Source organism: Hypanus sabinus, chromosome 16 (genome assembly GCF_030144855.1).
Source record: "Hypanus sabinus isolate sHypSab1 chromosome 16, sHypSab1.hap1, whole genome shotgun sequence".
NCBI lineage: Eukaryota > Metazoa > Chordata > Chondrichthyes > Myliobatiformes > Dasyatidae > Hypanus > Hypanus sabinus.
In genome coordinates, this window is record NC_082721.1 from 57,030,039 (window position 1) to 57,053,336 (window position 23,298).

The following is a 23,298-nucleotide window of genomic DNA, read 5'->3' on the forward strand; positions in this document are numbered from 1 at the left end:
ATAACTCTCTGAGACATGAGGCGAGATATTGGCTTTAATTGATTGGAAGAAAGAACAAGCAGCAATTGACCACCATACTACATCCTGGAGCCTGAGAGGCCGGGCTCAGGCCCCAATCGCCTTTATACAGGGGTCTGTGGGAGGAGCCACGGTCAGTGGGAGGAGCCACAAGAGCAGTCAGCAGGGGGGCTTGTCCAGACAGATATATGTAGTTCAGCACACCTATTTGTGGCAAAGTATTTGGGTCCTTAAACACAGACATGGAGGTGGTGAACCCAGCAGCACAAGGCAAGGTGAATGTGTTTAGGATCGGACTTTGTAGGGCTTCAAGATGTCCTGAGACACATATCGGTTAATGGACATTTGGCAGCCATTTTGTGCACAGCAAGCTGCCAGAAACAGTGATGCGTTAATGCCCAGGTTACTGTTTCAATGCAGTGACTGTAAGATAAACGTTGAGTGAGAAACTAGGGGGAGGTTACTTTCACCAGGCAGTTAATCTGATCAACAATTCTAATTATTCTGTCATTGCACTGCACTGTAAACATTTGAAAGCATTTTTATCTTGAGACCCTTCATCTAGTTAGCCCCCACCACCCCTCTATCTATGACCCCTGTCTTTGCTCTGCACTGTAGACACTTTAAACCACTTTTGATAATGCTAAGTACATTGTAAATACATACTGCTATTTATGCACATTTTATTCCATATCCATCCTTTAATCTCTGACTTTATTTTTATATAATTCTTTAGAATTGTTGACTATTGTTCTTTGTTGCACGTCACAGCCGTACCAACACACCACAGCAAAAAAGTGTAATGTATCTGGTGAATAAAATTGATCATTGAGATGTGTAGAATTTTTGAAACTACATTAGAGAAAGAGGGAGGGAAGTTTAGTATTTCATCTAAAGGCTGCACCTCTGACTATCCAACTGTTCTCTGGTCACAAATGGAGAGTCAGCACCAGCATGGAATTCAAACCTGACCACATGGAAAACCTGACACCATACACAGCCTCTGTGCAGTTCTTTATTTTTGTATCTATAAGTCATCAAATGACATGTTATACAGAGTACAGTCACAAGGCATAGGGTGGTTAAGAAGGAATGTTGGCTTTCATTAGTTAGGGGTTGAAGAACAACAAGGTAATGTTGCAGTTCTATAAAACCCAGTTTAGACCACTTTTGGAATATTGTGTTCAGTTCTGGTCACCTCATTATAGGAAGGATGTGGAAGCTTTCGAGAGGGTGCATAGGAGATTTACCAGGGATGCTGTCTGGATTAGAGAGTATGTCTTATGAGGATAGATTGAACAAGGTTTCTCTTTGGAGAAAAGGAGGATGAGGGGTGACCTGATAGAGGTGTAGAAAATTATGAGAGGCATAGAATGAACAGCTAGAGACTTTTTTCCCAGGGTTGAGATGGCTAATATGAATGGGCATAATTTTAAGGTGTTTGGAGGCAAGTATAGGGGGAATGGCTGATGTGTTTTTATTTACACAGAGCGTGGTGAGTGCATGGAACCCTTTACCAGGGGTGGTGGTAGAAGTAAATACATTTAAGAGACTCTTAGATAGGCACATGGATGAAAAAAGTGGAGGGCTAAATTGGAGGAAAGGGTTATATTGATCTTGGAGTAAATTAAAAGGTTGGCACAACATCATGGGCTGATGGACCTGTATTGTGCTGTACTGTTCTATATGTTCAAACACAGAAGTAAATCAAAGCTAAAGTCAAGTTTATTGTCAATTGCACAAATGCTTGTGTGCACAGGTGCAATACAAGCTTACAGCAGACTCACAGGCACATAGCATCAGGTAAGCAGCATTCACAAGGAAAGCATAGAACACAGAACCAGCCCCATTGGCCCGTAGTGTTCATGCTGAACAGAATGCTAAGTTAAACTAAATCTCTTCTTCCTGGACATGATCCATTTTCCTCTATTCATATGTTGAACAGTCCCTTAAACACTGCTATGGTTTCTGCCTTCACCACCACCTGACATCCCATTCCAGGCACCCAACACTCTCTGTGTAAAAAAAGTGTGTCCCACATGTCTCCTTTAAACTTACCCCATATTGCTGTAAGTACATGCCCTTTGGTATTTGACATTTCTCTCTGTTCTTTACAGTATTGTGTGGACTGTCGGCTGGATTGGCACTGGGAACAATGCTTACAGGCAATCTTTTCTGAATTGCCTCTCCCACCAAATCCTTACCCAATAGTAGCTTCAGAATTCATAAAGGCTTCCTTAAGGTATGGTATGAAATATAAATAGGAACAAATGTTTCAGATTTTACCAATAATCAAAAACATACACCCAAAGAACTACAATAGATCTTTTCTCACATCAATATACTTTCCATAAGTAATGCTTTTATAAATTAGACCTGCTCAAATTAAGTTGTGATTTTTGGAAATTGCAGATTCAGCAGATACTTGGTGCGTGGGTGTTAACTGTTTGTCAACAGAACAAGGTTAGGAAATTCACTACGCAACTTGTAATTAATCAAAGCTCACACTTCATTGTCTCCGTACGAACAACATCATAATTGACCCTGGGCCAACAGCTTAGAGTATAAATTCTACTGTCCCCTCTGTACCAATACTCACTCAGACCACTTGTCCAACTTATAACACCGAAATAGGGGATTTCCATTGGCCAGACTATCGATCCTTTCTTCGCTCAGACCCTGGCATCAAAATGTCCATTTTATACTTGTTCCTTACCAATTCAAATGTAATATTCCAGTGTCATTGGCTGTAGGTCATCTGATTGACCTTTAGCACCTTTTTATTGGTCTCTGCTCCAGGCCAGCATTCATTTATTGCCCTCTTCCCAGCAAGTGTCAATTGGTAATTTATGACTCTTCAGAAACCAGTTCGAATCACTCCAGGCAGGCACCAACCCCAACATTCACAAACCTGCTGATGCACCATCAACAACTCTGAGACGTGGGTTAAGGTAGGCTTTTATTGATTGGAAGAAAGCACAAGCAGCAAGTGACCATCACACAACATCCTGGAGACTGAGGAAGGGTCTGTGGCTCCAATCGCCTTTATACCGGGATCTGTGGGAGGAGCCACAGGAGCAGTCAGCGGGGTGAGGGGGGCGTGTCCAGACAGGTATATGTAGTTCACCACACCTGCACATTATGTTATATCAAAGAACACTTCACAAATAACTTATTTGGAAATTATCTCCTGTCTAGCAGATTACCTGAAGCATCATGTCCACTTTAAATCACAGAAAGCAAAGCAACTCCATCTCACAAAATGGAAAGTGTACAACAGTAGCCTTCATCTCCAAGTACATGGCAGGAACAAAGACAGTGGAACTGTCTGCTTCCACTGTCCTTGATCCATTGGAGTTCGACATCTTTCATATTTTAAATCCACCATGGACAACAGGGGAATGGTACCAGTTATTGCTTCATTGTCTACTTCATACACCACTTCTCTCTGTCTCTCATACTGATTCTCTCTCTTCCTCCCTCTCTCGTTCCCTCAGTCTATATCTCGCACTTTGACTGCAATCCCATCACTCCCTCTGAGACACTGACTGTAGCCTAGTTTTGAAATAAATGAGAGAAAGATATTAGGGGAAATGAGTGAGAGGGAGTGGAAGAGGAGGACAGAGATACAGAGGTAGAGGGAGGGGCAGGGGATGGGGAGAGGGAGAGAGACAGAGATGGAGAGGAAAAGGTAGAGAGAGTGAGCGGGAGATAGAGATGGAGAGAGAAAGGGAGACAGAAAGGGGGAGGGAGTCAAAGAGGGAGAGGAAGACACAGATGAAAAGGGAGACACAGACCAGAGACAGAGATGGAATAGGAGAGAGATTTGGAGAGGGAGAGGGAAAGGGAAGCAGAGAGGGTGATAGAGAAGAAGAAGGGAGATGAAGAGGGAGTGGGAGTCAGAGAGGGAGAGGGAGGAAGAGCGGAGAAGGGGTAGGGCCAGGTAGACAGAAGGTTAATCAATGAAACTAAGGATAAAATGATGGTCAGCTGTCAAGTCTCTCTTCCATCCTAAACACTCATCCTGTCCACCATTAGCACACAGGGGTTGCCAAGGACACCATCTACAATTGCACTGCAGTTACTTGGCTAGGAGGCTCCAATAGCACTTCCCAAACCTTTGGTATCCAGTATCAATGGCAAAGACAGCAAGTGATTGGGAGCACCACCACCAGACTCTTGTCCAAACCATACAGCACCTTGACTGGCCCTTCATCGCTGCTGGCTCTGTACCCTGAAACTCCCCACCCAACAGTTCTGTAGTGTAGAGTTACCTTCACCCTAGGCTGTTCTGTATCAAAGTGACAGCTCACTACAACCTGTACAGTAGTGATTCAGGAAGGACAGTAAATATTGGCCTGACCAAATCCTGTAAATTAACTGATTTAAAAAAATCTTCTTCTCTGGACTTCCTAAATTACTTGACTGCCAATGTTTTCATTTCATGGGGCATGGGTCTTTCACAAACATCACAAATATCAAACTTTATTTGTTTTGGTTCAACTGAAGATATAAAATCAGAGGAACCAACAGCACACAAAGCCATTTTGGCCAACATGTCTATGCCTTTCCTAGGATACCCCAAGCAACATTAGCTTCTGTTTGTCCAAGTGAAAGCTTCATATCAACTTCCTTCCTAACAGGATGGAGCTATGGCAGAAGAAAGATGAGGAAATTATCCATCAGACCCTATATTTTACTCGGAAACTGATTGATCACGAGAACCACATCTTCCAGATTCCAGACTTTGAGGCTTTTGGGTTAAAGAGTGCTCTCTGCATGTTGAATCTTAGCACCTTCCCAAGTGTCCTTGAGCAGATCTCTTTGATGGGAAACAGTAACTTCCCACATCAATGCCAAGACTTTAAGGTATGATCAACTTGAAGTAGAACAATTCTGTGGGATGCTGTAATTAATGTGATGCGTGATCTCCACCACATCCATATTTCTATGCCTTCAGAAAACTCCAGGGATCACTGTCTCTTTGTAATATTGGAGAGGACAGTTTTAGTCATTCTGAGGAGGGATGGGATAGAATGCAATGACAGAGACAAGGTTGGTTTACTCTCTGTTGAATGGGGAGAATAATATTTGCTGGTGTTTCAACAATCCCGTCGGAATCCACTCCGCCAAGCGACATGAAAATCACACCTTATCGTTCTTTGACCCTCAGATGAAGCGATGACTTCTTCATGGTGTGGTAAGCGACAGGTACTTCTCCAAGGATCATTACCTTGTCTAAGAAGGAAGGCATTGAGTTATGCCTGCCTGTACCCTAATATTTCTTTTACCAACCTCTCTCTCAGGTGGCCGTGGGTCTGGGTGTGAACATCTCAGCTACCTGGCTCAGCTTCTTAACTCCGTTCTGTAATGGTTTGGAACTGACTGAGTTTTACTACCTCAAAGGTCCTCCAGGATGTCACGAAGAAGCACTTCAAGCTTATGCTAACATAGGTGAGGAGGTTGTACCAGTAGGTGGGTTTAAAGCAAGATGGTGTTCACCGTGGCTTGGTGACCCCTGCAAGTGTATCATCAGCCCATCCAGGACAAGAGGGTCTTGTGTTCAAGGTCCAATCTGTGCTGATACACACAGCTCCATAACACAGATAAGATCATAAGACATAGGAGCAGAATCAGGCCATTTTCCCCATTGAGTTTGCTCTGCTTGAGTTGTTCTGGGCTGATTTAATTTCCCTCCTAACACCATTCTTCTGCCTTATCCACGTAATCTTTACTAATCAAGAACCCATCAATCTCCACTTTAAGTATACCCAATGATTTGACCTCTACAACAGTTCTGTAGCAATGAATTCCACAGATTCGCCGCCTTCTGGCTAAAGAAGTTCCTCCTCATCTTTGTTCTAAAGGGACATCCTTTTATCTTCTGAGATTGTGCCTTCTGGTCCTAGACTCCCCCACTACTGGAAACAGTACTGTTCACTCTATCTTAGCCTTTCAATATTCAATAGGCTATACAGCACAGATACTGGTCTTTTGCCCCATCTTGTTCATGCCAACCAGCAGGAGACCACACTGGGAGCACCAGACACAGTATATGACTCCCACAGACTCAAAGGTGAAGTGTCGCCTCACCTGGAAGGACTGTTTGGGGCCCTGAATGGTAGTAAGGGAGGAGGTGTAGAGATAGCTGTGGCATTTGTTCCACTTGCAAGGATAAGTGCCAGGATGGAGAACAGTGGGGAGGGACTAATGGACAAGGAAGTTGTATAACAAGTGATCCCTGTGAAAGCAGGAAGTGGGGGGGGGAGGGGAAATGTGCTTGGTGGTGGAATCCCATTGGAGATGGCAGAAGTTTCAGAGAATTATGTGCTGGAAGTGGAGGATGGTGGAGTGGTAGGTGAAGACAAGGAACCTTATCCCTGGTAGAATGGCAGGAGGTTGGGGTTGAGAGCAGCATTAATGGTGGAGGAAGGGAAGCCCCTTTCTTTGTTCTAGAATGAAAAGCCTCAGCCTGAGGGCAGATGTGGCGGAGACAGAGGAATTGAGAAAAGGGGGTGGCATTTTTACAAGTGGTAAGGTGGGACAAGGTGTAGTCCAGGTAGCTGTGAGAGTCCGTGGGTTTGTAATGGACATCAGTGGACAAGCTGTTTCTGGAGATAGAAACAGTGAAATCGAGGATGGTAAGGGAGGTGTCAGAAATGGACTAGGTGAAATTGAGGGCAGAGTGGAAGTTGGAGGCAAAGTGGATGAAGTGGACAAGTTCCGCATGGGTGCAGGAAGCAGCATTAATGCAGTCATTGATGTAGTATAGGAAAAGTGCGGGACAGTCACCAGTGTAGGTGTGGTGAACTACATATACCTGTCTGGACACGTCCCCTGCTCACTGCTCCTGTGGCTCCTCCCACAGACCCCTGTATAAAGGCGATCAAGGCCTGAGCCCAGCCTCTCAGTCTCCAGGATGTAGTATGGTGGTCACTCACTGCTTGTTCCTTCTTCCAGTCAATAAAAGCCAATATCTCGCCTTTACATCTCAGAGTGAGTTATTGATGGTGCATCAGTAGGTTTGGAAGATGGACTGTTCCACATAGCCGCCAAACTGGCAGGCATAACTGGGACCCATGCGAGTGCCCATGGCTACTCCTTTAGTTTGAAGGAAGTAGGAAGAGCCAAGGAGAAATTATTTAGAGTTAGGACAAGTTTCACTAGGCAGAGGAGAGTGGTGGTGGAGGAGAACTGGTTAGGTCTGGAGGGAGACAATGATCTGGTGTTCCTTAATGGGGCCCTGTTCAATGGGTAGGGATCAGGAGGTGTCTGAGAGTTGGCACTGGGCATCAGCAAAGTAGAGGTCAGTATGCAAGACTACTACAGCACCTCCCATATCTGTGGATTTGATGGTGGCCCTTATCTGTGGCCCGAAACATCGACTGTACTTTTTTCCATAAATGCTGCCTGGCCTGCTGAGTTCCTCCAGAATTTTGCGTGTGTAATGATGAATTTATTTAGCCAGAAGATGCTGAACCTGTGGAATGCATTGCCACAGACGGCTGTAGAGGCCAAGTCACTGGGTATATTTAAAGTGGAGGTTGATTAGTAAGGGTGTCAAAGGTAATGGGGAGAAGGCAGGAGAATGGGGTTGAGAGGGAAAATAAATCAGCCATGATGGAATGGTGGAGCAGATTCGATGGGCCAAATGGCCTAATTCTGTTCCTATGTCTTATGGTCTAACTTCCTACTGAAACTGTAGCAAAAAACTCACCTCAGGACCAGTAGAGGACTGCAGCTGATAGAGCCGCTGCCTCACTGCACCCAAAACTAGGGTTCAATCCTGTCCCCGAGTGCCGTCTGCGTGGAGTTTGCTTGTTCTCTGAGTATCTGCATGGGTTTCCCCAGACACTCTGGTTTCCTCAAACATCCTATAGTGGTATGTATCAGCATGTTAAAGGGCAGCAGTAAACTACCCCTTGCATGTGAGTGAGGGTGGGGGGAGTGAGGTTAATGGGAAAGTGGGAATCGTAAGTTGTTGGGAAAATGAGTGAGGAAATGAACCAGCACAAACTGTAAGGCCAAATGGCCTCAATGTGAAAGAGAAAATGGAGATGGTGGTCAATGTCCACTGTTGATGGATGGACTTCTTGGATTCACTTTCTGTCTACATCTAGTGCACAAACACCTGGAGGAACTGAGGGTGCGGCTGAAGAGAGCACAGACCTTCACAATGTGGCTCTCCGAGGGTCACCGCTGGACTGCCAACGACATTCTCACATATCAATCGGCATTCACTGAGGCCTTGGCCCTCAGCGCCGCCAAAGGACATCAAACATACCTGAAGGTAACAAGTGTTGATCCCGATGTTTTTGCGATCCAAAGTTTCTTTGAAAGTCAAGAGTAATACATAAAATTTGTTGTTTGTGATCATTTTATTAAGTCCTACAAGTGCAGAAATGAAGAGGAAGCATGGCAAAAGACAGAGGAAAAAGCAGAAGACTAAAAAGACTCTCACAACTTAATTACTACAGTGATAAAGATAAAGATTAGCTTTGTATGTTACATGTACCTCAAAACATACATTTGTAACAAATCAAATCAGCAAGGGTTGTGCTGGGGGCAGTCCACAAGCATCACCATGCCTCCTGAGCTGACACAGCAAGTACACAACTTCTTAACCTATATGTCTTTGGACTGTGGGAGACAACTGGAACAACCAGAAGAAACCCACCTGGTCAAGAGAAGAATGTACAGATTTCTTACAGACAATTCCCACAATTGAACCCCAAACTTACAGCTGATGATGTAAAGTGTTATGCTAACCACTACACTACCTGCTGCCATTTGGCCTCAATACTACAGCAAAAAGTTACGATTCTTATAATTGATTGGTAGTAGTAGTACGATCATTTGAGTCAAGTGTGACATCCTACTAAGGGATTGCAAATTGGTGGGTCCTCACGTGGCTGTAGAGGCTGATCCAGAATCCACAATGTTCTGAATACTGAATACCTTCGCAGATTTAATCTGGAATGTTACAGTTGATTCTCTTAATGTGTATGACTTTGTTTAACTTTGGGAGGCTGATGTTTGGGCAGCCACATGGTCCTAGACAGACCGGGGTAAGGATCCAGCAGATGGAATGTAAGTCAAATGGGGACCCTTCACTGCTGCAGCCCTCCTCCACGTTCACTGCCAATGTGATGTGTCACCATCTTCGCCAGCTCCACTGTTGAGGTCGCTTTTTGTTTTCAACTTCCCCTTGACCTTGCCACTACAAGGAGCTCAGCACCAGATGGCTAAACTCCAGAAGGCATCATGCTCAGAATCTCAGTAACTCACAAGCCTCTTCACCACAATGAGGCAACGATACTTGGAGAAGAATCAATCGGTGATTCTCAGCCTGACTGGTGGGCTATTGGGTGTGAGTGTAGGCTGCTTTGTGTATTCTAAATTCTGTTTCTCTTTCAAGGTGCTTCAGTCTGCCCCTGGCTCCCCCTGCCATTTTCTTCCAATCGTTAAGTACTTTGTGCTGTATTACTTCGAGGATGAAGAAGAAAGGTGGCAATGCTTTCCTCATCATGACTCAATTGGACTTTATCAAAATGTTTTCCTTTCAAAGGAGGCTGTGATATTTCACTTCCAGAGAGTGGGTGAGTGATGGGAGGATATACCATCCCTTCTCTATGTAGGTATGAGCACAGGAGACTATAGATTCCAGAGTCTGGAGTAGCATATAAAATTCAGATTTAGATTCATTTATTTATCACATGTACATTGAAACCTACCTTCACTCCTGGCAGCATGTTCCACTCACCTACCATTCTGAGTTTAAAAAAACCTGTCTCAAACATCACCCCTATTGTTTCCAAATTATGTCCCTTCGTATTAGTCATTTTTTCCTTCCCCCGGGAGAAAGGTGTTGGCTGTCCATTTGATCTATGCCTATTATCCTCTCAGTGGAGACTGAACTGAGATGTGTAGAATTGTTAAGGTCAAAGTACACTACCTGTGGAATCAGAGGTGGGCTGTTGTATGATGGTCAATACACAACCCTCAACATCTGATTCATATTCACTTATTTATCACATGTACATCGAAACATACAGTGAAATGTGTCATTTACATTACCCAATACATACACCCAGGGATGCATTGGGGGCTGTTTGCAAGAGTTAACACACATTCCCGTGCCAATATAGCCAACAATGCTTGGCAGAACACAGAACAAACCAACAACAGCAAAGCCAGTCCTGTTCCAGCATGCATCCGCCCTAACCCGGAGCAGGTGCTGCTTGGCCTGCTGAATTCTTCCAGCTGGTTGTTGCTCTGCATTCTTGCATCTGCAGTCTCTTACGTCTCCTTAGTTTAAGCATAATTCAATTCTTTTTATAAACTGAAGTTTATTCAGATAGCTACAATAGCATAATAATACAATATTATGTAACATTCAGGACTTATGAAAGCACACTATTTTCAGTTTCAAACTAAAATATAGTTATCACTATTTACAACACATTCGAGCCCGAGGAACCTACAGTTTCATAATTCAACTCTTTTGGAGATATAACTATAGCCGAGGGCATAGGTATGAAGTTAGGCCGCAGGAGTCTTTATTCATTATGAAATTGATGGATTCTTGGTTATGCTATAAGTTTACGGGATTCTAAGGACATTTTGTTCAGGGTCTAGCTTAGGCGGGGGAGCAGGAACTGTGTCTGCAATCCTCAATCCCTCCTTTTCATTCTCCAGGCCTTCCCTTGATCTTTCCAAACTGAGAATATAGCCACATGATGCCATATGAAGCCATCTTAGCTTCGCCCTTTCTCCCTTGCCATCCCTATTCCGCCATGACATTCCCAACAACACAGTAACTTCAGGAACAGGAGAGTGGGGTAAGACAGGATAATGCTGCAAGTGCCCCAGCACAAAAGCAACTTTATAACTCATGACACTCATGATATCACCAATGACATCACAAAGACCACAATGGTAGGAAAACCTTCAGCTATTCAGGGGCAACTCAAACTTAAACCAAATAGTCTCCTGAGCAGCAATGTACACTAAAGCAAGGTATCTCAATTGCCCCATATTCATAGAATAATGTAGCTTGTCAGGCCCATGTTTTCTTCAGCAAGTTCTCAGTACTTAGCAGATAAGAAAATGATTGGTCTGCTTGTGATAATTAGATCAATAGATGGACAATGATGTTCAAAGCAGTTCCCCTTTCCCCCTGGCCCTTGTTGTCCTGGACCTGGCCCCAAGAGCCCAGCAGGAGACGTTGGATTGGCTGATACGTCGCATTGAGGCTCCAAAGTCCTCAGATGGGGCAGAGTTGAAGGTAAAGGTGATCGAGCGTTCAGACTCCGAAGGGACAGTCCTTCTGGTGGGGGCCACCTTGGAGAGGCTGCTCCGTGGGGCAGAGGAAGTATCACTGGTGAAGGTCTATAAAGATGGGAACCTCCGACCTTTTACTTATGCAGACCGCGACAATTTCCGTGAGACAGAGACCCAGCTCCTCACCACGGCCGAGATGCTCTACATCATCAAGTATATGCTGGACAACCTCAAGGCGACAGTTGAGGAGCACATTCCTGGGGAGGCCACGGCCAAACTTTACCCCGGAAAGCACCTCTTTGAGGAACTGTGGGGCAGCAAACTATTAACCAAAATGTACCCCATGCACAACCGGGAGGAGCTGGAGAAACTGAAAGCCTTGTGGAGGAAACGCAGCTACCTAATTGACCAGCCTGTGCAGGCTTTGCGAAACTACTTTGGTGAGTCAATCGCCCTGTACTTTAGCTTCCTTGGTTACTTCACCTGGGGCCTGGCCTTCCGGACTCTCCTGGAACTGTTCTTCTACATCACCAACCTGAAGGAGTACGGTGGGTGCATCGCCTGTGCGCTCTACAACATGCTGTGGTCCACTGTGTTCCTCGATGGTTGGAAGCGCCGCAGCTCAGAGCTGGCTTTCAAATGGGGAACCCTCAGGCAGATGGACAGCTTTGATAAGGTAAGGGCTGGTTTCCAAGAAAAAATCGGAATCAACCAAACCAAAGAACCTTTGGTGCTTGACAGGGAGCGCAGCATCAAAATGGCATTCAGATCCATCCCATTTCTAGCTGGAAGCCTGGTTGTCAGTGTCTCCTTCATCGTAATGTTCCTCACTGCAGACAAGAAGGTCAGAGAACATGACCAGAAAGAGCAATCAGTGCAGAGTTTGTTGATGACGTATGCCCCAATCCTGGTCTACAGCACCAGTGTTGAAGTGTTGAACAGGGTCTACCTCTATCTCGCCAAGCTCATTACCGAGAAGGAGAACCATCGCTTAGTGTCCACTCACGAAAACCACCTGATGACCAAGGTCCTCATCTTCTACCTCATCAACAATTTTGGCATGCACTACTATGTTGCCTTCTACCTGAAGGACTTGAAGTTGTTGGCTGATGTCCTCTCGGCCCAGCTCCTCGTCCACCAGGTCGTGGGGCAATTCTTCGATACTGTTCTCCCGTACTGGACAACAAAACACAGGCTGGTGCGCCTAAACAAAAAACATGTGACCCTTACCAACGTCGGCTTTCAACAGATTGAAACAGAAGCCAATCTGAAAGATTCGAAGGATGGTTTGCTGGAGGATTACCTTGAGCTGTTCATCAAATTTGGCTTTGTGTCTCTCTTCTCAAGTGTTTACCCACTCGCTGGTTCTTTCAGTTTCTTAAATAATCTCCTGGGCATTAAGTTGGAAAGTATGAAATTCAGCAAGGTCTTGCAGAGACAATTTCCAATCCCTTCGGCAAATATTGGGGCCTGGCGTCTCGCCTTTGAATACCTTACCAACCTGGCGATCATCACCAACTGTGGGCTCATTAGCATGTCCCCAGAGTTCAGGAACCTTTTTGCTGACCTCCCGGACCTCCACTATTTCCTCCTTGCTGTGGCTTTGGAGCACGGTTTCTTTGGGATCCAGCGGGTGCTACATCTGGCCGTTCCAGAAATACCAGCCGAGATGGAGACCAAGCTCAATAAAATTGAGCAGGAGTGTAGAAGAGCAATGTTCTATAATGAATCATGTCGATGAAGTTCCTTCAGTGGTATTTCCCAATTCTCAAAATCAATAAAGCACTTCATAACTGGTGACTCAATGATTCTGCTATTTCTCCTTCAAAGTTGGTTTTCACCAAATCTTAACGGTTTCCCATTGACAGAAATGTGATTTTCATTTTGCTCCAGTAACTGTTGCTCCTTCCAACAAGTTCCACACTCTGTAGTTACGATTTTGTAGGATCGTGTGGATAGCTAGAGGCTTTTTCCCAGGGCTGAAAGGCTAACACGAGGGGGCATAGTTTTCAGGTGCATGGAAGTAGGTACAAGGAGGATATCAGGGGTAAGTTTTTCACACAGAGTGTGGTGGGTGTGTGGAATGTATTGCTATCAAAAGTGGTGAGGTCTGTTAGACTCTTAGATAGGTACATGGAGCTTAGAAAACTAGAGGGCTATGTGGTTGGGATATTTGGGCCAGCTTCTAGAGTAGGTTACATGGTCGGCACAACATTGTGGGCCAAATGGCCTGTACTGTGCTGTAGATTTTCTATGTTTCTTTCTAACCTTTTCTGCTAAATCCAAATGCTGTAAGATTAAGGTCCACTCCTCAGATTTGACACACTAGTCTGGCCTGACACCATGTGAGGGTTCTACAGGGTTGGAGGTGTCATCTGTTGAATGAAACATAAGTACTGAAGCCATGCCTGCTTTTTAGGTGGATACAGCAGTTTCTCTCATGCTGTTTGGAGGAATCCCTTCACATCCTTCTTGTCCTGTCAAAATTATTAAAAAGACAGCTTATCCATTCATTTTCATATTGCTCCTTGTAAGATTTTGCTTTGCTCAAATCGGCTGCGAAATTTCCCACAATAAAACAGTGACTACATTTCAAAAGAGCTTCATTTCAATGACTGAAAAGTGCTTTGCAAAAAGGTGCTATGTAAATCTAGGTCTCCTTTCTTTTCTGCTATCCCAGGATTGCATCCTAGATTTGGCTGTTCACAAACCTAGAGGAGTGGTGGGCAACAGTGACACAGTAGTAGAGGTGGGTCCTTCTCCCTCTTGCAGTCTAAGAATTTATCACAGGTTGTTCAGTGGAAGAATTGATCATCTTGTCCTTTCATCAAGGTTCCAGGAAATCCACCAGCCCTCCCACAGCCACACCTCGAATCCCACCTCCAGCAGCCCTTCTACTGCCACCAACCCTCCCACAGCCACACCTCGAATCCCACCTCCAGCAGCCCTTCTACTGCCACCAACCCTCCCACAGCCACACCTCGAATCCCACCTCCAGCAGCCCTTCTACTGCCACCAACCCTCCCACAGCCACACCTCGAATCCCACCTCCAGCAGCCCTTCTACTGCCACCAACCCTCCCACAGCCACACCTCGAATCCCACCTCCAGCAGCCCTTCTACTGCCACCAACCCTCCCACAGCCACACCTCGAATCCCACCTCCAGCAGCCCTTCTACTGCCACCAACCCTCCCACAGCCACACCTCGAATCCCACCTCCAGCAGCCCTTCTACTGCCACCAACCCTCCCACAGCCACACCTCGAATCCCACCTCCAGCAGCCCTTCTACTGCCACCAACCCTCTCACAACCACACCCTGACCCCCATCTCCTCAGAAAGAGTTTCTACACTGAGCTCAAATCCCTCAAGTGCTTTAACACCTGTCAACAAGTCCTTATAAGTCACTGAGTCCTCCCGTCCCCCAATCCCCCGAGCAGCAAATTCCAGAGGGTCCATTACCCTCCAGGTGAGGAATTTCATTCTCATCACTGCCCTGAACAGCTGACCTTGTGACCCCTGCTACTGGACATTCTAGCCCAGGGAAATACTAGCTCCCCGCCTCCCTAGAACCTGGAATGTTTCTCTCATTCTCATCTTTAAAGGCTTGGTCTGCTTCACTTCTCCTCAACTCATAACCAGCTGAGCAGGTCTGGACCAAACACATGCCTCCTGACCTCAATTCTTCCAAAATTCTTTTCCCCTTATAAAGATACCTTTATTTGTCACATGTACATGGAAATGAGACAGCCTCATCCTAAAGTGGCCACAGGGAGGGGGGACATTGTGGTGGACTGTAGCCACACACTGAACTGTAGGACAACTTCCCTTGAACATTCACTGGTGAGTGTAACATGATAAATTGACTTTGCTCCCTCTCTTCCATGTCCAGTTAAAATGAAATGCAAAAGGGACAAAGGTGTAGCAGGTAAGGGGCAGAGTCTCCTCACTCTGCCCACACTGAACAATTACTGCCCTCCCTAATTTCCCATGAGATGGTAGTGGTGAGCTGCCTTCTTTGCTGTAGACTTTTGTTGAAGGTGATGGTCAGGTCCTCCACAACAAAGCTGACCAGTAACGCATGTGATGTAGTATTTGAGGTCGCCTTGGGGACAAAGAACATACTTTAAAGTGTGATCTTAGGGGGGGATAAGACCAAGAAAGGCTGCTTTTGTGAGAAAATAAAGATATTTCTCCAACCAGTGCCACTGAAGATGTTCTTTGGGGATCATTGGTGACGTCATTTGGAGGAGGAAGATCACATTGGACTAAAGACTATTATCCAAAACAGCATGGCAAAGTCAGCTCAAATGCTCAAGTGTTCAGGCAGCTGGAAATAGGAGCAATATTATGCATTCCAGATATGTGCTTGCACTCCACCTTTATACTTAGTGGCTATTTTATTAGATACACCTGTACACTTGCTCATTAATGCAAATATCTGAACAAGCAATCATGTGGCAGGAATTCAATTCATAAAAACATACAGTTATGATCGAGGTTCAGCTGTTATTCAGACCAAACATTGGAATGGGGAAAAATGTGATCTAAGTGACTTTGACCGTGGAATGATTGTTGGGTCCAGATAGGGTGATTTAAGTATCTCAGAAATTGCTGATCTCCTAGGATTTTCATGCACAGCACTCTCTAGAGTTTATAGGAAATAGTTCAAAAAACAAAAAATATTCAGTGAGCAGCTGTTCTGTGGGTGAAATTGCCCTGTTAATGAGAGAGGTCTAAGGAGAATGGTCAGACTGGTTCAACCTCAGAATCAGAATCAGAATCAGACTTTAATCGCCAAGTACCTGTGCACATACAAGGAATTTACTTCCGGCAGATGTTGTCTCTCTGCTCATAACAATAATAATGATAAATATAAATGAAATTATAGATTATACATACAAGTAGTGCAATCCAAGTAATAGTTAGCCAACAGTTAACCGGCAGTTAACTGTTCAGCAAAGTGACCGCAGTAGGGAAAAAACTTCTCCAGTACCTATTAACCTGACAGGAAAGCAACATTTACTCAAATGTGTTACAACAGTCGTGTGCAGGAGAGCAACTTTGAACTTGAAGAATGGGTTACAACAGCAGTAGATCGTGAACAGACCCTCATTGCCCTCATTATTAGGCATAGGAGGTACCTAATAATGTGGTCACTGAATGTACAAACAGAGCAGTGCTAAGGGATTTTGAGACTGATATGTTTCTTGCCTTTGGTAAAAAACAGAAACTTGTTTGTTTCATTTTTCAAGAGGAATCACCCAGTCCAAGTGCAACAGAGGTTGGAGGCAGGACCAAAAACTGAGCTCTGGAGGAACTCAGTGAGTCAGACACTCCCCAGTGTCTGTGGAGGGAGATGGACAGCTGATGCTTTGTGTTGAGACCCTGCATCAGAAGCCCCCTCATTTTCCTGTGGGAACTTGCCTTTCCCATGCCCTGTGCCAACCTTAAGCTTTTGGAACTGGTAGGTCAATGTAGGGCAGCAGCTGCTGAGCTGTCTCCCAAAACAAAATAAACTATCCAAGCAACTCAACAGCAAACACTCTGAGAACACACTGACTGAAGGTGACGTTCACGTTTATGGAATAGGAGAGGCTGAATGAGAAGGTAAAAGGGTCCACATCATTTTAATCCCATGGGGTAAAGGGGTGGTGGGCTTTGTCATAGTGAGATGAGGAGGGGTACAGTTACAAGAACAAATAGTTTTCTACTTCTTGTTTAGAATCAATGTTGGGAATAATGGAGGAGGGGGGTGGTAACCAGAAATAAACCGTTTTTCTTGAAGTGGGTTATGGCAAAAATACCTAGGAACTATTGGCTTATTATTATCATTGACTTACTCCTTCTTTCATCTCTCTCTACCTTCCTTTCAGAACATCCTCTTTTCCTCCACCATTGGATTTCTGGAATGTTGCATAAACACTGCGTCATAACTACTTTCTTGCATTATTTATTTCCAGCCTTTCACTGTACTGCTGCTGCAAAACACGTTTCATGACATAGTATGCCAGGGTTAATAAATTTAATTCTGATTATAATATTTCCCATGTTATATTTCCTAGTAAAACGGAGGGGGGGGGGTCCACTTGGCCCAACGAGTCTATACCGCCTCTCAGAATCAGCTCAACATTTCCATTTCCCCCACTTATTTCTCTGTAACTTAATCTCATTCATATGTCTATAATCTTTACCCAGCTATGCTAGGCAAATTACAGCAGCCAATTACCCCACTGACCTGTGCTTCAGGGGAAATCCACACAGTCATAGGGAGAATGTGCAAACTCCACAAAGACAGCAACAGGAGATCAGAATTTAACACAGTTCACTGGACCTTGGCTGACCCAGGATATCTGAGATGGGAGACATTTCTAACATGAGAAGACCTGCAGATGCTGATATCCTGATGAAAGACCTTGGCCCAAAACATCGACTATTTACTCTTTTCCATAGATGCTGCCTGGCCCTCTGAGTAGCTCCAGCATTTTGTGTGTGTTGCTGGGGCACATTTCTATGAGGGTTTTGGGCATTTAGTTGCTGATACGAAATCGCAGAACTTCCCAATTAGCAGTACCAAGGGAGCTCCTTCACCGCAACAAAGTATAATCCTAGAACTTCCCAGTCAACAATTCTGAGGGAGCTCCTTCACCATACCAAAGTTTGGGTGTAAAAGTATGGCTCACCACCACCTTCTCAAGGGCAGGTAGGGACGTGCAGTAAATGCTGGCTTTTCTAATAACAGGATGAGGAAGAATTCCTTTAGCCAGAGGGTGGTGAATCTGTGGAATTCATTATCCTGGGGAGGCCAGTCATTGGGTATATTTAAAGCAGAAGTGGATCATCTCTTGATTAATAAGGGCATCAAAGGTTATGGGTAGAAGGCAAGAGAATGAGGTTAAGAGGGATGATAAATCAGTCATGATCAGATGGCAGAGCAGACTCAATGAGCCAAATGACCTCATTCTGCTCCTATGTCTTGTGGCCTTATGGTCTTAAGAGCTCTGTTCTTGTCATGGTCTGGTCCGTGAAGTTCGCGTTCCGGCTCATGGTCTGGTCCGTGGACTCCAGACTCTGGGTCTTCCGGCATTCCCTTGTCTCGTGGGCTTAATCATAGGCTCCTGATTCTCATCTTGGGGCCAGGAATATAAGTGGCCCTGGGGTCGAGGCTGGTGGCTGGTTTGTCTTGTCAGTATCCTGTCCTTGTCTCTGTGTGGGTTTGTCCTGTTGGTATCCTGTCCTTGCCTCTGTGGGGTAAGTCAGGCTGTCATTGCCATTACCCTGAGGCTGGACTGTCCCCTTCCTTCCCTCCTAAGCCCTGCCCTGCAACCTACACCTGGAGCTTTGCCTCTGCCTGGAATTGTCTGTCTGTGTCCACACCTTCGCTGGGTAGGTCCAGCCGTTTTGCTGCTACATAGCATTGGGAACTGTCCGGTCGTGTTCAGCGTTCTGTGTAATGAGTCCTGGCCCTACGTCCTGTACTCAAGAAGGGGTCCTGGCTTGGTGTTCCATGTTCCTGTCTCTCCCTTGACTCTGTGTTCTGTGTTCCTGTTCTCCCTGGACCCAGGCTCTGTGTTCTGTGTTCCTGTTCTCCCTGGACCCAGGCTCTGTGTTCTGAGTTCCTATTCTCCCTGGACCCAGGCTCTGTGTTCTGCATTCCTGTTCTCCCTTGACCAGGCCTCTGTGCTCTCGTCTTGTCGACGTGCCATGCCCAGCCCAGGAGTACCTTGCCCAGTCAGGTGCTAGGGTTCCCTTGACCTGTCCAGGAGTCTCATGTCCAGTCCTGTGCCTCTCCTCGTACTGTAGCCACATCTTGTCCTCGCCTGGTTCTGGAGTCCGAGCCCAAGTCAAGACCCAGGTTCTGGGTCCTTGTCCAGTCTCTGGCGTGGAGTCCAAGCCCAGGCTCCTAGTTCCCAGTTCCATGTCCTGGTTCCGCTATCCTTGTCAAGTCCAAGCCCAGGCCTGGAATCCTTGTCTTGTCCAGGGCCTTTGTCATGTCCAGCGTCCTTCCTTCTCATGCCTAGTCCGGTTCCTAGTACTTCAGTGTCTGTGTCTTGCATTTGGGTCTGCTCCCTATGCCCCCCATATGATATTTCTAGGAATCACCTAGAAACAATGTGGTACTGGTGAATCTGGAAGGTCTTAACAGGGAAGTATGTAGGATAGTGGTTAACACTAACACAGCTTGCGGTGTCAGTGTTCAGAATTCAGTTCTGGCATCCTCTGTAAAGACATCCTCCCCTTGAAATACGTGGGTTTTCTCCAGATCCTCTGGTTTCATTCCACAGTCCAAAGACTTACCAGATTGGTTAATTGGTTATTGTAAATTACCCCGTGATTACACTAAGGTTAAATTGGAACTGTTGGGGCTGTTGGACAGTGTGGTTCAAAGTGCTGGAAAGGCCTTCCCCATGCTGTAAAATACAATGAAAATAAATCAGGTGATACACTTTTCCAGACAACCATCCTAGATAGTCTCTTCCTGTGCTGTACAGTTTGATTATGATTTACACCATTAAGTTCAAAAGCTTTTCCATGTTTCAGTGCATTTTATTGTGTCTTAGGTCCTCCTGGAGACCCATTCAGTGGTAGAAACCTCCATAAGGTGATGATGGTGCTTGACACTGACATTCTCAACAGTTTTCTGAAGGAAGACATTCTAGGTACCTACAGGTTGGTATCTCCTATACTGCAAAGCCTTTCCTCTGGGGAGCCTGTCCACCATCAATCCAACAACATATACAAGAGAATGGGAAGCAATTTATCTGATATCTGTTGGGGAGCTGAAACTGACTTTAATGCTTTCTGGTTGTGTGAGGGGAGATGTGCCAGGGCAAATCCTGCTCTTCACCTCAATTTAGTTCAGTTCCTTCTAGAGTAGGGATTCCCAACCTTTTTTATGCCATGGACCCCTACTATTAACCAGGGGTTCCATGGACCCCAGGTTGGGAACCCCTGTTCTAGATTGATAGAGGAGCAGATTTTAGTGTTAGAATTGTGGACAATGGAGGGATAAACGGTAGAAGGTAGATGTGGACATCCAACCAAGATAGCCGGCTGCAAATCCTGTTAAATGCTTTTCTTGACATATCTTTTCATTGGTTTAGGTTAGTAGCATTGAAGTGCTTGATTAGTCAGCACTATGACATCATCCCTGCATGCTGGCGAATGTTACACAGTTTGGCTGCTAAGCTTGACCACCTCAACCACCTCAATGAAACCATTCAGGTCAGTCTCACCAGACCCAGGGAGCTCTCCCTGGGCAGAGCAAAACAATTTCTGTAGCTTTCTTCCTTAACAATATAATTGGGAAATAATCTCAGGCACAGACTTCCTCTCAATGTGTGAGTTAGTCCTGTCATCTGTAGACAGGTCAGCTTTTCTCTTCTGGGACTTCTCATTCCTGCATGACAACAGTCGCTTCCATGCTGGATCAGTGTGATTGAACCCTAAACTGTTCTCACCAGACATTCGTAACAATTAGTTTTATTTGGTGTGTGTAAATCAAAGTATACAGTGAAATGTGTCAAATCAAATCAGTAAAACATTCAGTAATTTCTCCCTCCTCTCTTTTTCCACCCCCCCATTCTGGCCCTCCTCTCACCCATTTTCTTCTCCTTACCTGTCCATCATCTCCCTCTGGTTCCCTTCATCCTTCCCTTTCTCCCATGGTCCACTCTTTTCTCCTAACAGATTGCTTCTTCGGCCTTTTACTTATTCCACCTATACCCTCCCAACTTTTTCTTCATCCCTTCTCCCCCATGCGCCCACCTTCCCTCTCACTTGGCCTAACCTTGTACTCCTCACCTTCCTCCTTCAATCTTATTCTGGGTCTTGCTCCCTTCCTTTACAGTCCCAGTGAAGGGTCTCAGCTCGAAATGGTGACTGTTTATTTCCCTCCATAGATGCTCCGGATGGGATCATTGTAATGTTTCCTCTGGAGAGGGGAAGTATTTAGCACTGAGCACTCCTTGAAGTTGTTGACAGCTTGGTGACAAATGAGGGGATACAGGGAGCAACAGGGCCTGGCACACATCTGATCTCCTTCCTAATGTGAAAAAGTACTAGAGGATAAAGGCTGTTGCTGGAGAAAATCCCACTTAGCAATTCAGAAACCACGGTTACCACTTTCTACTTCTGATATGACAGTTTTGTACCCCTTCTGTTCATGTTGGAGAGTGGAACATTAAAGAGAAGTTCTGTATTAAGAGTATTTTTCCTTACACACAGGAACTCCTCTCAGATGAAGATATGAATGACATCAAGCCTGCTGGAGCAAGTCTGGGCAAAGTTGTAGGTGGGTACTTTTCTCTATTTGGTTATGTTGCTCACTTTATATCAGTGGTCATAACCTTCACCAGGAATTCCAAGCAATGACATGCACCATGGACCTCAGTTGGCATTGGAGGAGGTCCTGAGAAGGTTCCTGAGAATTATCCCAAGAATGAAAGGATTAACGCATGCAGAGCATTTGATAGCTCTAGGCTAGTACTTGTTGGAGTTTAAAAGAATGGTGGGGGGAGGGATCTCATTGAAACATTGAACGTTGAAAGACTAGATAGAATGGACATGATGAAAATGTTTCCTTTCACGAGGGAGTCTAGGACCAGAGGGCACAGTCTCAGAATAGAAAGATGCCCCTTTAGAACAGGGATGAGGAGGAATATCTTTACCCAGAGGATGGTGAATTTGTGGAATTCATTGCTACATATGGCTGTGGAGCCCAAGTCATTGGGTATATTTAAAGCAGAGGTTGATAGTTTTTTGATTAGTAAGGACATCAAGGATTATGATAAGAAGTCGGGAAAATGGGGTTGAGTTGCTCCACAACTCAATATGATCAGATTCAGTCAACAGGAGTGTCGTTCTCATATCATCCAACACCACTTTTCACTCTCCAATCCAGGCAGCATCCTGGTAAATCACCTCTGCACCCTCTCTAAAGCTTCCATATCCTTCCTAACTCTCATCATCTTTAGGCAATGCATCAGATTTACACTGGGATTGTGCAAACAATCAAAGATTTTAATTTACTCAGAAAGCTTAAGAACAGCTGACACTGTCCACTTCAAACATCTCTGATTCCCCCTCCAGAGGTGCAAGAATAAGTTCAAGACTGATGTGGTCCTTGATCGCTGCTGCACTGTTAGACCTTCTGTCTATGAATGGTGAATTTACCTCTCCACATCACTCTTAGAAGCCTTATGTGCTCAGGGAGTATGTTTCTAAACCTCTGGGAAGTGTAGCTCCATTCCAACCAAACACTTCTCACTGCAGAATGCTCAAAATCCCAAATATTTCTGCTGATTGAATAAGAAGGCAAAGGAGGGATTGTACTGATCCGTGTTCAGTAGCAAAAAGCAAAGTGCTGGAGGAACTCACTGGGTCAAGCAGCATCTTTGGAAGGAAGGGAATTGTCAACATTTTGGGTTAAGACATTCAATATTAATTTTATTTGTCACATGTACATTGAAATATAATAAAATGTGTTGTTTGCATCATTATCAACACTGTGCAAGGATACGCTGGGAGACTGCAAGTGTCATCATGCTTCTGGTGCCCACATAGCATGCCCACAACTCACTAACACTAACCCGTATGCTTTTGGAAAGTGGGAGGAAACCCATGCAGTCACAGGGAGAATGTATGAACTCCTTATAGACAGTGACAGGAATTGAACACTGATCACTGTCACTGTAAAGCATTACCCTAACTGCTACACTACCATGCTGTCATGATCTATATTTAACCACAGGAGCAAAGAGCAAAGTGCTAGAGGAACTCGAAGGGTCAGGCAGCATCCGTGGAAGGAAGAGAGCTGTTGATATTTGAGTTTGAGATTTTCCATCCAATCGAAGTTTCGGGTTGAGATCCTCCAGCAGTTTGTTTCCTGCTCCAGATTCTACATCTACCATGCCTTGAGTCTTCAATCTCAGTTCAAGTCAAAAGGAAACTCCTTTGTCCTCACCAGGACAGACAGAGAATGTAAAAGGTAGTGATGA

At 45.1% G+C, this 23,298-nt stretch overlaps 1 protein-coding gene across 8 annotated transcripts in view; it reads left to right on the forward strand.

Annotated features, from left to right (window-relative positions):
* Window positions 1-23,298, forward strand: part of LOC132406331 (uncharacterized) — a 68,600-nt gene that overhangs the window by 42,615 nt on the left and 2,687 nt on the right. For 3 of the 8 annotated variants that reach the window (XM_059991850.1, XM_059991854.1, XM_059991852.1), the window contains 8 exons: window positions 2,136-2,260; window positions 4,662-4,887; window positions 5,325-5,472; window positions 8,139-8,308; window positions 9,437-9,617; window positions 19,861-19,969; window positions 20,404-20,524; window positions 21,527-21,593. In XM_059991850.1, the coding sequence (XP_059847833.1) occupies window positions 2,136-2,260; window positions 4,662-4,887; window positions 5,325-5,472; window positions 8,139-8,308; window positions 9,437-9,617; window positions 19,861-19,969; window positions 20,404-20,524; window positions 21,527-21,593 (1,147 nt within the window). The other 5 variants (XM_059991853.1, XM_059991855.1, XM_059991856.1 and 2 more) reach the window with 5 other exon arrangements.